We start from the raw sequence: 15,398 nt of genomic DNA, 5'->3' as shown, positions 1-15,398 counted from the left end.
TAATACTAAAACAAATAGCTAACATTTTTACAAAACCACTTAGGCCTTCTTTATTTGAAAAATTCAAGGAACAACTAAATATAGTGAACTCTCTTAGTGTGACTAGATAATAAACAAAATTTCTTAATCTAGTTCAACACAAAATCTTTCTGCTTCTAATCTAGTCTTAAACATTTTATACTTAGCCCCTTCAAAGCCTTTAACCTCCGGCTCACAGTCTAACCAAGTCTTGTAGATCCCAGGAATAAATCTTCATCGAACTATATGGTACTTGCTAGGTCGAAACAACAACTGGTCCTCTCTCAAATGAACATCCCCAAAGCAAGAAGTAGATTGTTGTGTAGACACCAAACTATGCTTGGTTACAGCAAGTTGGGAATTAGAAAGGCAAACAGGCAAGGATTCTGGAGCTTCACAGGTTGGAGGAACATCGGTCCGCATAGGAGCCTCAGTAGAAGCAGAAAAAAGACGACGCTCCAGCAAATTCAAAAACCAACTGTAGATACTTGAACTGAACACCAGCAATGTCCAAAGAATTAGGATGAAGGATTGACACTGAAACACTCATCCGCTCGTCATCAGTATCTGCACCCAAGAGTAGGAAACAAACCATTAAACAGGATCAATCGCTCGCACCCACCAGAGGACCGCAACGGCATTCCTGAAAACTAGCCATCTCCTTACATTGCACACCACCTCAGGGCAGAGAAGTACGGATATCTTCGCCCAGAGAGATAAAAGGCGTCGTCTTTTCTTGCAACATCAGTGAAGTGTGTGTACTGGTACTCCAGCGTTACTCTTGAGGGTCATATTTACTGTATCTTAGTTTGTGTATTGCCTCACTGTTGCACGTTTGATTAACACAATCAATTCAGCCGCTGCGATCAAGCACCAGGGAGTAATCACTTGCGATCGCGATAGCTTCTGCAACCCTTCACAATCACCGGCCACCAATACCTAGGAATGAACATTATTGCTATTCCCTGCAAAAAGCACTAATCCTAGCGTATTTCACAGCAATCACACCTCGGAAGCAACAGCGTCAGGGAACATAATCTATCACCAAAGCAACTCCCTGGAAAAAACCAGAAATAGTTCACAGCATTATGGTACGATTCAACGAGAAATTGTTTCAGCGCCTGAACTCTTCAAATTCTCAAAAAGAAACACTACAGCAGAGAGGAATTGGGCTGCGCATATTGAATAGACTCTGCAGGCAAGCATCTTGTCAAACGGAATGTGAAGAAACATTCAGAGAGCTATGGATGAGGAACCGTGGACAGAGTTGGTCGTTCCTGGACAGATGATACCCCCCAGTCAGGGCTGGAGGGGGGGGGGGGGATCCCCGGGTATGAGATGGCGCGGGGCGGGGGTGGGGGAGTTGGCTGGAACAGAGCAGGGCCTGTCACGACGTGTGAGTGCCCCCACGGATGCTTCAGCTCTGCTTTGTTGCTTGCAGTGCTGGGCATGGTGGACGCCATTCAGAGGCAACCATGGCGATGCAACACCTCATTCCTGGAAGCAGCGACATAGATGCGCTTCGAAAGGCTTGCATTGATTTCTTGCTGCAGGAGAATTATCTTCTCACAGCATTTGAGCTTCTCCAGGAGCTTCAGGAAGATGGACTTGCGGATTGCGCCACCAAGTTACAGCTTTTCTTTGCCAATGCAAATCTATTCCCGCCGGAAGAGATTGTTAAATTGAACGCACTTCAAGGTTGGTAGTTCCCGGTTTAGGCGATGCAGGGATTCATTCTTGGTCGTTCTTGAATGTATGCCGTCGAGAGGCAAATTTCTTGGCGAGTTTGTTTTACGCATTATGTCGTGAACTGAGAGTTTTCAGCGCGGTGGGGTTCAGTGCCAGTAATGTGACATATTATTCCTGTAATTCGGTTGGCGCCAGTGTATGCAGAATCTGGCTATTTACCTTTGTTTTTCGCTCTCTTCAGATTTTCACTTTTTATGGGTTTTCAGTTTTTTTAGAGATCTTCACTAATGGATCAGACGAGGGGTTTCTATCTACTCTACATCTACTGATTCTGCCACTTTGATCTTGCCTCGCACCCCAGAAATCCACTTCCACATTCTGGTGATTTGGATCTCAGCACGCAGAGGAGCATCTGCTTTGTTCATCAAGATTAGCTGTGCATTTCGCAATGTAGATGGTTGCTATGTTAGCCCTCGCACTTGCTCTTTCATCTCCGAACTCTGTTAATTTTTCTTGCCTTGCCAGTCTCAAGAGAGTAGATCTCTGAATGGCTGATCATTCTTGGAGTATCTTTCCTACGCTAACCACTCTTGCTAAACCTGTGAATCTAAAGATTAGAAATTTTCCGTTCACATCCTCTTTCCAAGTTCATCATAGAGCTTGACTATTAAATTTATGCGAAGAAGCTCCGCTGTACGGGGAAGTCATGAATCACGTTCAGAGCGGTATATAACAGAGTGATATACATACAGTTACATGTACGTCAATTGAACCATTATGGTGTAAGAGACCTCTCTTGCCTCTAGGTATTAGTCTAATGTGAACTGGTGTAGGAATTGATGCTGTGCAGCTTGTAAGGGAGAAGGAATTGGCCCTGGAACATGCGGCTTTGTGTAAATACGAACTACGACTAGCACGAGAAGACATTAAGAATTTGCACGAGAAATCAGCAACTCAATTTGACGTTTCCGCGGATTTGCTGAAGTCTGGTACGCAGATTTACTTCTGCGTTGCTCCCCAACGTTTTGCCCCTACTTTGATCCTGCGACTATAGTAACAATTCTCTTATTGGCCTGATTAATATCTTACACGGTATTCTTGAGTTTCAACTAGCTTAATGAAACTTTGGAAATAATTAATCTATTCTTAATCGCAATTATGTGCAGCTGAGTTTGTTTCACACCGGTGGTTGTTGCAGAGGATTGTGTAGGAGTTGTTGAAAGTGACATGGAAGTACTTTCGGCTAATTCTGGAAATGCAGTAGTCTTAGAGCTGCTTGGCGAGAAAGAGAGATTAGTCCTTGACTGTGCTGTGAAGGAGTACTTAATGTTCGCTGGTTATAAAATTGCTGCCATGACTTTCCAAGAAGAGGTATTGAAGAAAGCTCAAGGTCTTTTACCGTATTCGTGGATGCAGCAAAGTAAAATGTGTTGTATTATCGTCACTGGTCAGCCCGTGTGTCTAGGTCTTTAATCATCACCCTCTTCGATTTTGTATTTGTAGTGTAATTAGCTGCACTGGAATTTTAGAACGCTCACTTAACTGCTTACAATTATTGACTTCCACCTTTTTTAATAAAGAGAAGGTCTAAATTTTTATTTGCTTGAATCGAATTCGTCTTTTTCTGATTTTAATGATAAAATTCGTTCGATTTTGCAGGTGAATATCGATTTGGACTCTTGGCCTCACACCGCTGCCCATGTTCCAGAAGCTCTTCGCCAATACTATCGAGCATTCCTTGCAGCCACTGTTGAAGCAAGGCAGGTGTGTTGAATTCTAGTTACTCTTTGTTAGTCAAGCGTTTGCATGTGAAGACCACTTAACATATGCTCTATGTGCTCCTCGTTTGTGTTTTTTAAAGGATAAGGATGCTGTTCACAAGGAGAGGGATGCTCTTCTTAAAGAGATAGAATCGCTTTCCAAAGAAAAAGAGGTCCTCAAAGTAGAGAATATGTCGATGGTTAAATCAGCGGAGAGCTTGAGGAGAGCTTTGAAGGAGAAGGATAGGCATGTAAGTATATTTCACTTCCACTCCTGTATTTTTATGATTAATTGTTTCATCATCTTACATTTAAAATTCCATCAAGCTACAATTTTGCAAATCCAAAGGGAATTAGGCTCTGAAGATTGATCTTCTTCTACAAATATCAGGCCTTGGAATCTTCTTTCTAGAGATACTGGATTTTAGCTTTTTGGTTATTATTAATGGTAAAGGCACCTCAATGCCCGAAAACTCTTCATCTTTATTGGTGTCTCCATTCTCATCAGGTGCAACAGATGAAAGAATCTCTCGAGCAATCAACCATACAATTGAATGACTGCAGAGCTGAGGTGACCTCACTGAAGTTGGAACTCGAAAACGTGATTTCTAGCAGGGCACTTCTGGTAAACCAGGATCAAGTGTCTGTAGCTGCACAGATGACATCCTTTGAAGCTACACTAGGATTGAAATGTGAAGAAACTGTGGAGAAAGTTGCTGAGAAGAGTACAGAGGAGGCATGTGTAATGACATTAAGCGGATCGAACCCGATGGAGGATAGGTTTGCAGATCTATATGAAAATTCAAGTGTGGTTGATAGCAACGGTTTTAGAACACCAGACGAAGGAGACGACAGTGGAGAAATTACTGATTTTCTTGATCTTAACAACCATGCGGGTTTGATGGATTTTCAGGATGAGCGCACGTCGGTGAGTATATTTACAAATTCCATAAATGTTCTCTACAATGGCTTGAACGCGTTCTTTACTCTTGCTGAAGCATTGGTAGTCCCTCAAACTTAATTTTATAACTTTCAGGTCATTTTGTTGATCGAACACCAAATTTTATCGAATTGTGTGTGCAGGAGCTTGGAACTGTACATATACTGGCGGATGCTTTACCTAAAATTGCTCCTTTTGTCCTGATCAATCACCGAGAGGTTCTACACTTACCATGTATCAATCTGAGTCAGTCGCGTCCCATTTAATATTCACTGTGCAGTATGTTCACCTACAAGTGGACACTGGTAAACAATCAATTCTCATTCTTCTTTATTGATTCCTTTCTTGTACTAAAATGTACATGCTTTTACTGTGCAATTCGTAACTCTCGAGTGTCATTTGGAATGGTTTCATAATCCTGTTTATTGGAAATGGTGTTTGCACAGCGAAACTCTCACTCCTGTGCATCTCTCTGAATCCTTGACTTACCGTCATAGAGAATAACGTTACATAATTAATGCTCTGCTGATGTTTGGCACCTTCTTTGACTTGTTTTTATTCTGAAATTTTTACAACCTCTTGTGATCATTTTCATAGGAGCTACTGCCTCTCATAAGCTGCGCTATTGAGAAACATCCGGATTGTAGTGTGCGAGATTCTCTCACACATCTCTTGTTTAATCTCATTAAGAAGCCTGATGAACAGCAACGACGCATAATTATGGATGTAAGTTTCATGAATCTTTTCTTACAGAATTGAAAAATCGTTTCTTGGAATTGCGTATTTGAATACCTTTTAACCAGTCCTTGCACTAGATGTATCTTCTTCGATGCAGTTCTGAATGTCTTGCTTGCACAATCAAAGATTTGAAAGTTTTATGTCGTGTCATCAAGTTGAGTGCGAATTTTGGAATAAGACAACTGTAGTTTTATGGTTTCGACTTCCCTTCTAGCAACGTTCTCGTTACTTTCTAACGTTTTTGGAGCCTCAAGTCTCATTCAGAAGATTTTACATAACAGATTGATGGAGCTTAGCTGTTGTCATACCTACCTGCTTCACACTTTTGTTCAACAGGGCGTGGATGTCATTCATAAACTTAATAACTTACTGTTCAAATTTCCACTAGTGTTCAGTCTGATTTCTTGCTTCTCTTCCTTTCTGACAATTCACATGTCGATTTAGTGTATTTACGATACTGTGATGTATGGTTAATAAATGGAGCTAGTGACTTAGAGCTCTGGATAGGGGCTGCCAGCTGGTTGGACAATTTTATATCTAATATTCCTAAGTTGTTTACGATCTTTTGGAATTCGTTAGATGAGCTTGTAGCTTTCTCATATGTCTTCATTAGAAGTTCCATCTTTACTGTCTTTTTTGGATTGCAGGCCTGTGTAGAGCTATCAAGGAATGTCGGACAATTACGGACTGAAACCGAATTATTACCACAGTGTTGGGAGCAGGTTGATAGTATTTACAGCTTGTTATGTTCTATTCTTCCTGAGGCTTCTAATTGATTTCCTTCCTGCAAGTTCCTCGTCTCTGTCGACCGCATTATGGAAAGATGTAGCTTATACTGTGCTGAAATCTGCTTTACGGATTCTTTTATAGATTGACCACAAGTATGAAGAAAGGAGGCTTCTTGTTGCGCAGTCTTGTGGGGAGCTTGGTCTAATGGTTGGATATGAAATGCGCGCATCTCTCATTTTATCAATAATACAACAGCTAGTGGGGGATCAGGCACCAATTGTGCGCAAGGCTGCAGCTCATAATTTGGCAGTTTTACTCCCTCGCTTCTCCAACGTCGATATTTATTCCAAGGTCAGCCCTGCCAAGGCTACAACTAACGGAAGCTGCATTTTGAAATCCTCAGTGCCTGATGCACGAAGTAAGCACTTTAGTTTTAGTACTGTAGTAATGGGTGCAGAACCTGTGGCATCGGGGGATTTTCCAGCAGTCACCTACAGTTACTGCCAAGAGCCGCCGTTACCCAGGCCTTCATTGACCTACATTAGTGTCGTCTATGGAGATCATAAAGGAACGGACGTTGATTGGATGACATTATTGTTACTAAGTGATTTTTTATTGTTCATATGTGCAATGCGTAGTCTGTAAGTTGGCAATTGTGTTTTTTTAATTAATCAATGCTAGATTTTAGAAAAAGTCGTCATTTTCGAAGTTTGGCATATTCACACTTGCTTATTATTAGAGTCTCTTAGCAATTTATGTTGGTACCATACATATGTTAACACCTCGAGTAACGTGGTGATATTTACTTAATTGTAGTTTTTGCGACAATGTTGTGCACAGGTGGAGGCTCTTATGTTAGATTTGACCTGCGATCCTGTTGGTCCCGTGGTTGAAACCACTTTGGAAGAGGTTGTTCCTGGCTTGATTTTATGGCTCAAGCGGGAAAAGTATTCTTTAACTCATCTGTGTCGTGGAGTTCTCGCTCGGCTTCTGACGACTACCCAGGTATACTGTAAGAGAATTCAAATTTCGCATATTTGTGCTATAACAACATCACAGATAAGCCTGTGCTGCAGTGTTCGTATGTGCCCGGTCTAAATGAAGATATGGGCGTGCAAGTTGAGTCCACTTATTCTCTTTACTTGTGCGACCAGTCGATTGACATTTATTTATGATTCTGGGAGTTGATAGTTACATATGATTTGTGTGTGCTGGCAGAGATGTCCGCGCATTTCAGAAACTGAAGGCACTTTGGAGGCGCAACTCCGAGATCTTGACGACAGGAGACGAAGCAACACTGATGTGTTGTTGCGGTTGCTCATGCAATTGATTCCCGAGGTTCAAGAAGCTGCTGTTAATTCGTGTCCGTTCTCAAGTGAAACAATTAGTACTGATTTGAACGCCTGCTTCTTTACAGAAGATATTATAACACTATACATCAGGTTCACAGTTTTTTCATTATTGTGGTCAACTTTCTGAAAGTTCTGCTGGAACTTATGACTCATGTTCTTTTCAGTGATATTACTCTCGTGTATTGTCGTTACAACCATTCCAATCATATCACCTAACCTCCAAGGTTCAGTATATACAATGTGTAATTGTCATCCAGATTCACGCAGTGCCAATTTGAATGAAATTACCTCAAACCTCTTCTAAGTTTATAAGTTAGATTAATATTACGCAGGTTTTTATCTTTATTACCAAGATTCTGTTGAGATTCTGCACTTTCTCTCTGCTTAAATTTTCTATAATTTACCTATTGTATTCTGTTCATTTGATTGATTTTATTTCATTTGCCTTTGAGAGCTGAAGCTGATACTTGGTCATTGTGCAGATCAAGTATGGAGTGGCCTGCTTTGGACTGGCTGCTTCAGGATTGTTTCCCAACCTTGCTTCAGCTTTCCCATATGTTATCTTGTCAAGAGGAAAGTCTTCGGACACAAATTTGCAAGGTGTACTTTCTTGTCTGAACCAGATTGTTTGCAATGTGCCAAGTTGTCATTGTAACGCGTTAGGAAAAGCCATTTGCCTTCGCGTTAAGTTATTTGAAATCTGTACGCTCTAAAGTCTTGAGCTTATGCTGCTATGCAGGTCCTTCACAGGATTTGTGAGTGCTTTGGCAGCAGCTACGTCAAGATTGTTATGTTGCGAATCTTTCTTTTGGCTGCTGGTGATTATGTTGAGTGCTCACAATTTTCAAAGCAGTTGGCAGATCACATTAAAGGTTCATCTTTATGTCTTGGACTTTAATATATCCTTTCAACGAAATAAAAATAGAAATATTTTGTATAAAAGCAATTGCTTTTGATGTTTCTAATTCCAGTATTATCAGCTGTCAAACTGTTGCTAAGGCAAACTCTTTCTAGTCAAGAGTGAGTAAATAGGACTCGCTCGCAGGCTCTTGCTTGTAATTTACCTTTTACCCTTCTCTACCTTCAGTTACTCTTGACCGAACTTCAGAAGTCTCTTTCTGATTTTGGATTGAATGTACTTCTCTTTCCTTTTCTAACTGATTGCATGGCAACTGGCAGAGCTGAAACCACGGACAGTGGTGGAGGAACAGTTGGCAATTATGTGTGTTCTACCGCTTCTTCTAGTCGGTGTATTAGGGGCTCCTGAGATGGAAAATGGACAGCTAGCTCTCTACCTTCGAGAGTTGATTCTGAAGTCAACTATGAAGATCGGTGCTTGGAATTCTATACGAACTCCAGAATACATTAGTTCGGTTCGCTTTCTTTGGTAACTAGATTTCGCGTCCCTGTTATGTTTAGATTCATTCAATTTGTCAGGCCCTAATTCAGCTTATAATTCATCTTCAATCAATTGTAGTATTTATGCGTGTGCGTTCCATGTCCTTGTTCCCCCTGTGCTGATCATTTCCATCAGTACCCTAAACTACGTGTTATTATGTCAGAATTATTCGGTCGCCTAAGTCTGCTGTTTAATATGTTTGTTTACATTGATAGTTCTGTATCAACGTACACATCTATGATAAACCGACTCAAGTCTGACTTGTTTTATGCACGCAGCATGTTTGATCAACACCTTGCACTTATCGTGGGGGTATTATGGGAGCTTATTGTGAGCCCAAATGCTGATGTCAAAGTCAGTGCGGCTGTACTATCCAAACTGCTGGTAGTAAACGCCCACATTTCGACCTTAATTCTTTCTATGCATTTAGAACAATGTCAAAAATAGGTTTAGGTTTCTTTATGTTCCAGTATTTACTGAATTTCTGGGTTACTCACAGGTTGGAAAAGTCACCTTGAAGTCGGCAACACAACAAATTATTCCAGCATTGGTGACACTCGGTACAGATCCGAACGTGGATGTCAAGATTGCTACCATTGATGCACTTGGTGCCGTATCTCAGCGTTTCAGGGAAGAAGAGGTAAATTTTTATCAAATGTGTTTTACATATTATATATAAATCCCAATTTAATTGATCAAGGGTAACTCGGGTTTTGCTATTACGTAGTGATATTTAATTTAACTATTGCAGATGTAGCTCGCTGATTGTGATTATTGTGACTTGGACGTATTTGGGCCTCTGATATTTGGACCTAAATATGATCGATTGTGATTTCGCATGTAATAATAAGTAATCCAGACATAGGAATGCCGTGATATTGAATACTCGCTGTTTGTTCAATCTGAAGGTAGTGGACAAAGTAAAAATGCAACTGGATGCTTTCCTAGAGGATGGTTCGCATGTGGTCACCAATGCAGTGATTCACGCCGTATCTGCCGCGATTTCAGTCAAGTCATCCAGCTTGCAAGATTATATCCTTTTAAAACGTGGACAAAGTCGTTAGTTTAGACTTTAAGAACGATTCTGTAATCACTGTCGATTTCTGTGTAGTGATGGTACTACAATTTTTTTCTAAGAGTAGAGAACAAAAACAAATGCCAACACATAAATTTTGCTCTATCTTGGAAAATTGATCGAAAATGAGTCTTGGAGTGAAGATCATAAAGCTTTCTTTTGTGTGAAATTTGCGTCTGGTTTTTTGTGATGTAAAGTGTGTCAGAGCACATACTGCTGGGACTTAACTTGCTTCACACATTTGTTGAGTAAACTGGTGCAACTGTCTGAAGTGCCATTGCTAAACGCTAAGTTGACGTACCGGGAAGAGAGGGTGGACGTCATCTGCGAAGCATTCAGGGCTTTACACGTAACTGGTAAATTTTTTTGTTTATCCTGCTTGCAGTGATTGATTCTTACAATTTTCGATTATAATATACAATATCTCTTACCTTGGTTCTTGTTATAAGATACGGTGTTAGAAACTTGTGAACACAAAGGTACTTTTTGATTTCATGCGAAGATTTCCGATGTCAGGCTTTATGCATAGTTTGTCTATGCTAACTTGTTTTATATGAGTGATATATGTAGTTATGAATATGAATAGTGTGCTATGCTCCTTTGAAAACGTACATGTGTTTGTTGATCTCCAGATTTAGCACCCGAAAGTGTGAACAAGCTTCTGTTGCCGACCATACAGCGTGTGCTGAAAAACTTCGATACTCTTGGTCCAGCACAAAGAGAAACTTTGGAACTCATTATGAAAGACTGTGGATGCGTACAAGTTCCCAGTAAAGCAGTAAGTATCTCAATGGGTAATCTTTTCGGAGAAGGTGGTTTTTTGAAAGATCCAAACTATATAAATGGCTCGGCAAAGTTGCTTGTTAGTGAAAGTCCTCAAGAGGACAGCGGTCTGAAACGGATGATGCGAATGAGCTGGGGCAGGTAATATTAGTTAATATAGATACCTCCAGCACCTCCTTATAGGTTTTGAAAACAGGTAAAGCCATCAGTTCCAGTATATTTGATAGGCATTTTTATTTTCCCATGAAAATCTTCATGCGGATAAGCTCATGCATTAGGCTGGGTATAGTTGGTCGCAGCTCATATTATTCTCTGTCGCTTGCAAAATAACCCTTCTATCTAGGTGAACAATTTTTTCTGTGTAGTTATGGTAAATTGTATTAATAAAAATGTTCTCGCCAATACGTCGCCTGGAACTTGTGTCCTTGTACTTAAGTCATAATTTTCGTTTACTATTTCGTATGAAGCGCTTCTGGGCCACTTGCTATGCATAAAACTATTGACTTACTTCGCACTGAAATGGGAATGCATTTGAGTAGATTTTGACATATATTTTTTAAATAGCTTTATACTATGTGTGATAATCTTTTTAGAAACATAAAAACCTTCTTTAACAAATATTGAAATAGTTAAAGATATAAACTAATCAGCAATCTTGAAATCACAAAAGTATACATTATTTGCTTACTCATCATTTTAAAAAAAAAATCTAAGCAATAATTTAATATTGATTAATTATAATATTATATATATATATATATATATATATATATATATAGAAAAAACATTAAATTAATCCACCTAAATCTTAAGTTGATCCACTTTTCTCCTATTATTCAATTTTGTGACTATTTTACTAATATAGAAATAAGAAATAATATAAATTTAATAGGCTGTGGCAAAGATGAACCAAAAATCCTTCATAACTAAAGAAATTTGGGATCTTTGTCACTACCTTGTGTTGGCTCCAATTCTAAAGCACTCTTAGGTAACCAATTCTAGCATACACAATACAAAGGCACATCCTCATTCAATACCATCTATCCCTACTTTTCTTTAGTTCCTTCTTTTGTGCCATAAAATATGGTCATTATACTTTTAGATTTGGTAAGAAATCAAGGCAAAATCAAATAAATGAGTTCATAGGTTTTTCTATTTTTGAATCAAAAAAGTAGAGATTAAATTATGGAAGTAAGGTGGGTCAATTTAAGATTTAAGTGGATAAATTTAATATTTCTTCATATATGTATATATATATATATATATATATATATATATAGATATAGAATATTTTAAAAATAGAAGTTATTATATTTATATTTTTATTTTATTGTTAATATATAATTTGATGGTATTTTATTTAAAATTTACTTGAATTTTAAAGCATATCAATAATATCTTAAAACTAAATTAGATCTTATTTTAAAACTATACTTTCATTCTGCTAACAAAAAAACCTATAAAAAACCATATTGTTAATGAATAAGATCTATTAATCATTATTAATTTTGTAATAAATAAAAATTATACTTGCCAATAATACTAAAAAATTATAAATGATTTTATTATTATACATATATTTCTTTTTTTTCTTAACTAGACAATATTTCTTTAAATGTTGTTGATTTACAACCTAGCAACAACAAATTAAAATTTTATATCTTTTTTGTGCCCAATGGCACAAATTTTTGCTAGTATATATACTAGCAAATTGAATCAATGAATTTATAGATAGAATGCACTTGGTATAAAATTCAACATGTTTATGTATCCTCACCATGTTGCTACCATAAAAATCATTATTTTAGACCATACTTTATCTCACGTCCACCCATTCATTATAAAGAGATTTGATTTGAAGATAATTTAAAGGATTCTTAGAACTCTTTCAAATTCCTATATAAATTTCAAATATGAGAATTTTAAGTACTTAGAAACCTAATTCATAAACTTCAAAATTACATGTATATTAATTCAAAAGAATTACATGTAATAACCATCATTAATTTGAATTTTAAAATAAATTATATTAATGTTAAAATTTTTATTTTTATTATTTTTAATATAAAGATCTTTATCATATTTGGAAAAAAATATTGTAAAAGAGCAACATACAAATATCCACGTGCAAATGTAGAGGTTTAAAGATCTATTCCTATATTCTTCAATGATTATCTTTAGAATTTGTTAGTGGTCATTGCAAATGCTACCTTTAATGGAAACTACCTTTGTTGCAACTTGAACTAAATTTCAATAGATAATGGATATAATGTGATCTTTAGAAAAAAAAAAAAAAAAAAAAAAAAAAAACAACTATTCCTTGTTGTCCATAGATAAAAATCTTATCTCTATTACTCAATTAATCAACTAAGTAATGACCAAGTATGATCCATCACAAAGTCCTTCATACAAAACAATATTCTGCAATAACATAAGTTAGACATCCAAACTTTAGTTTGAAATTAAATAGTGGTAATCTAAGTAGACTTAAGCTATTCAAATACTTGGTTGAATAACAATTGCTATTTTTGGCACCATCTTCAATAAATACCTCACTTATATTCAAATAAATTTGTGAAATTGTTTTTAAAAAATTCCATTATATATATTTTAAATCATCGATATCATAAATTTGTGTAGATAAAATTTATCTATTGATGAAATATTTATCTTCATTTATCTCATCTTTATGTAGTTTCAAATAAAGAACTAAAATCACATCATTTTGGATTAGACTTACATTCATATATTTTGAAAGAGCCACTATATTTGTTAGTAGATCTACAATTACTGATTCATTTTCAATCTACAAATAGAAATCATTTTTAGATATATTAAATATAAATATCATATCTCAAAAATAAAATTAAAAGTAACAAGCATGTATAATGCATACCTTTAAGAGCTTTCTAGCAAATAACCAATTCTTATCAGATTCATCCTTTAAATATATATTTTTGATCAACTTGTAAACTTTAATATAAGACCAAATTTTATATTATTGCAAAGAAGTATCAATGAACTCATATGTTAAACCTTTAATATTAATACAAAGAATTCACTAAAAATATCTACCAAAGATTACAATAATTTTGTCAAATATCTTATTAATGATATTTATGTCTCTAAAGAGTTCTATTAATTACATTAGCACTATAACAATGTTGTATTGGTACTTCACTTTGGATGATAAGAATTATCCTTTTTAGCACATCTATATATGGTATATTATTTTTAATATTCCAAAATAAATTTTTATTGAAATCAAAAAAAATTTCGAACATAAAGTATGTAGTCCGTTCAATAATTAAAATTTATGCTGCAATTTTAAAAGAAGCAATACACAAATTCCTATTACTTCAAAACTTTATTTTTTTTGTATTGTAAAGAAATATTTTTGCACTTCTTATTGACTCTTCTAATAAATATAGATTTTTAAGATTGTTATCTATTGAAGCAAAGATATCCAAATATATAATACACTACTCATCATTTAACTTTAGTACACATTCTTCTACTATTTTTTTTAAGTCATCCTAATCCCATGTCATGCTTCATAAATATTTAATTTGTAGTATATTCGTTTCAATTTTTTTTCTACTACAATATTAATAGAGAATCAATAAATTTTATGGATATCCATAAGAAGATTTTAAAAATATTTTAAAATATTTTTTTATATTTTAAAAAGATCTATTAGAATCTTTCTAAAAAATATTCTTAGAAAAATTAGAATATCTTAGAAGGTTTTAGATGGATTTTAGAATATTTTAGAAAATTCTAAAAAATTCTAAGAAGTTATCTAAAAAACTTCTTAAGATTGCTTTATCTTCAAGCAACATAGAAACTTCTTGAGAAGCTTCCTAATACCTAAGATATATTGGAATTGAGGTTGAAAGAATCTTTAGTCTTAAGAATATATTTCTTAGAGCTTTAGTTCACTTTTCTAGGTATTGATCTTGTACTCACATAATTTAATCAAGTTATTTTTAGCTTTCTTCTTAAACTTTTATGTTCAACTTCTTATTTGGTCTCTTGTATAATATATCTATAATATTTTGAAAAGACTACCTTCTTATTAATATTCGAGCTTGATTCTTCTTGATAGACACTGGATTATCTCTTTTTTTTGAAAGCATCTAAGCACTTTAGAGGTTACAGAGTACCTTCCTCTAAACTACTATTATTTATTTATTTATTTTTCTTTTAGGATGATTCGAAGTAAAGATGTTAATGTGGTTGAATTTCTTGAGTCAAAGTTAAATATTATTATGAATACATTGAATGCTTTAATTCATAGAATTGTTAAAATTGAGGAATTTTTTGTAAGATTTCATAGTGATGCAAGACCTAGAGAAAGTCAACTTGTGATGCAACCACTTTCTCAAGCTTTTATATCCAAAGAGGTAGTGGCACCTATACCTCAATAAGAAAATTCACCTATTCAATAATGTAAGGAGCCTTGAATTAATCTTTTAGAAATATTTGATGGTACATACTTGAAGTTCTAAGGATTTGTTAACCAAATTCAATTGATAACTTTTCTACAACTTGAGTGCTATCTAACAAAAGAGTTACAAGTTGATTTAATTAGAACCTTATTTATATAACAAGCCTTATCTTAATTTGCTCCTTTATTTGAAAAAAGATCTCTAATCTTAAAAAAAATTGAAGCTTTTTTAGAAATATTTGCCAAGGCATTTAGAAAACATGATAAGGCTCAATGGATAACAAAAAAGATTTGCTCATTACATCAAGGATTAGCCTCTATATTAGTTTATATATCTAATTTTAAGCAATTGACTTGTAACATCAATTGGAACAAACAAGCTCTTACGAATCAATTTTATTAGAGATTAAAAGATGATATGAAAGATTTATTATTATTATTAATTAATCTTCAAATACTTAGTAA

General features: G+C 35.5%; 1 protein-coding gene across 1 annotated transcript; it reads left to right on the top strand.

Annotated features, from left to right (window-relative positions):
- Positions 1-1,404: 1,404 nt before the first annotated feature.
- Positions 1,405-10,885, top strand: LOC112280528 (uncharacterized). The gene is made up of 20 exons (XM_073533056.2): positions 1,405-1,716; positions 2,541-2,696; positions 2,906-3,078; positions 3,367-3,471; positions 3,569-3,718; positions 3,976-4,395; positions 4,551-4,625; positions 5,005-5,133; positions 5,793-5,867; positions 6,016-6,225; positions 6,715-6,879; positions 7,093-7,316; positions 7,709-7,826; positions 7,966-8,098; positions 8,406-8,613; positions 8,904-9,009; positions 9,125-9,265; positions 9,534-9,659; positions 9,942-10,056; positions 10,333-10,885. Exons 1-20 carry the CDS (start codon positions 1,431-1,433, stop codon positions 10,626-10,628), a joined length of 3,411 nt encoding a protein of 1,136 aa, XP_073389157.1. The 5' UTR covers positions 1,405-1,430; the 3' UTR covers positions 10,629-10,885.
- The last annotated feature ends 4,513 nt before the right edge of the window (positions 10,886-15,398 follow it).

Source organism: Physcomitrium patens, chromosome 3, assembly GCF_059467195.1.
Source record: "Physcomitrium patens ecotype Gransden chromosome 3, ASM5946719v1, whole genome shotgun sequence".
NCBI lineage: Eukaryota > Viridiplantae > Streptophyta > Bryopsida > Funariales > Funariaceae > Physcomitrium > Physcomitrium patens.
Note: the sequence above shows the minus strand (reverse complement) of the source record. Positions and strands in the feature narration are given on the sequence as shown.

Excerpts from the sequence above, each read along its gene's own strand:
- LOC112280528 (XM_073533056.2), top strand. The coding sequence starts at position 1,431 with ATGCTTCAGCTCTGCTTTGTTGCTTGCAGTGCTGGGCATGGTGGACGC. Across the intron at positions 2,697-2,905 it reads CGCGGATTTGCTGAAGTCTG|AGGATTGTGTAGGAGTTGTT; the intron begins GTACGCAGATTT and ends TGGTTGTTGCAG. Across the intron at positions 10,057-10,332 it reads CAGGGCTTTACACGTAACTG|ATTTAGCACCCGAAAGTGTG; the intron begins GTAAATTTTTTT and ends GTTGATCTCCAG.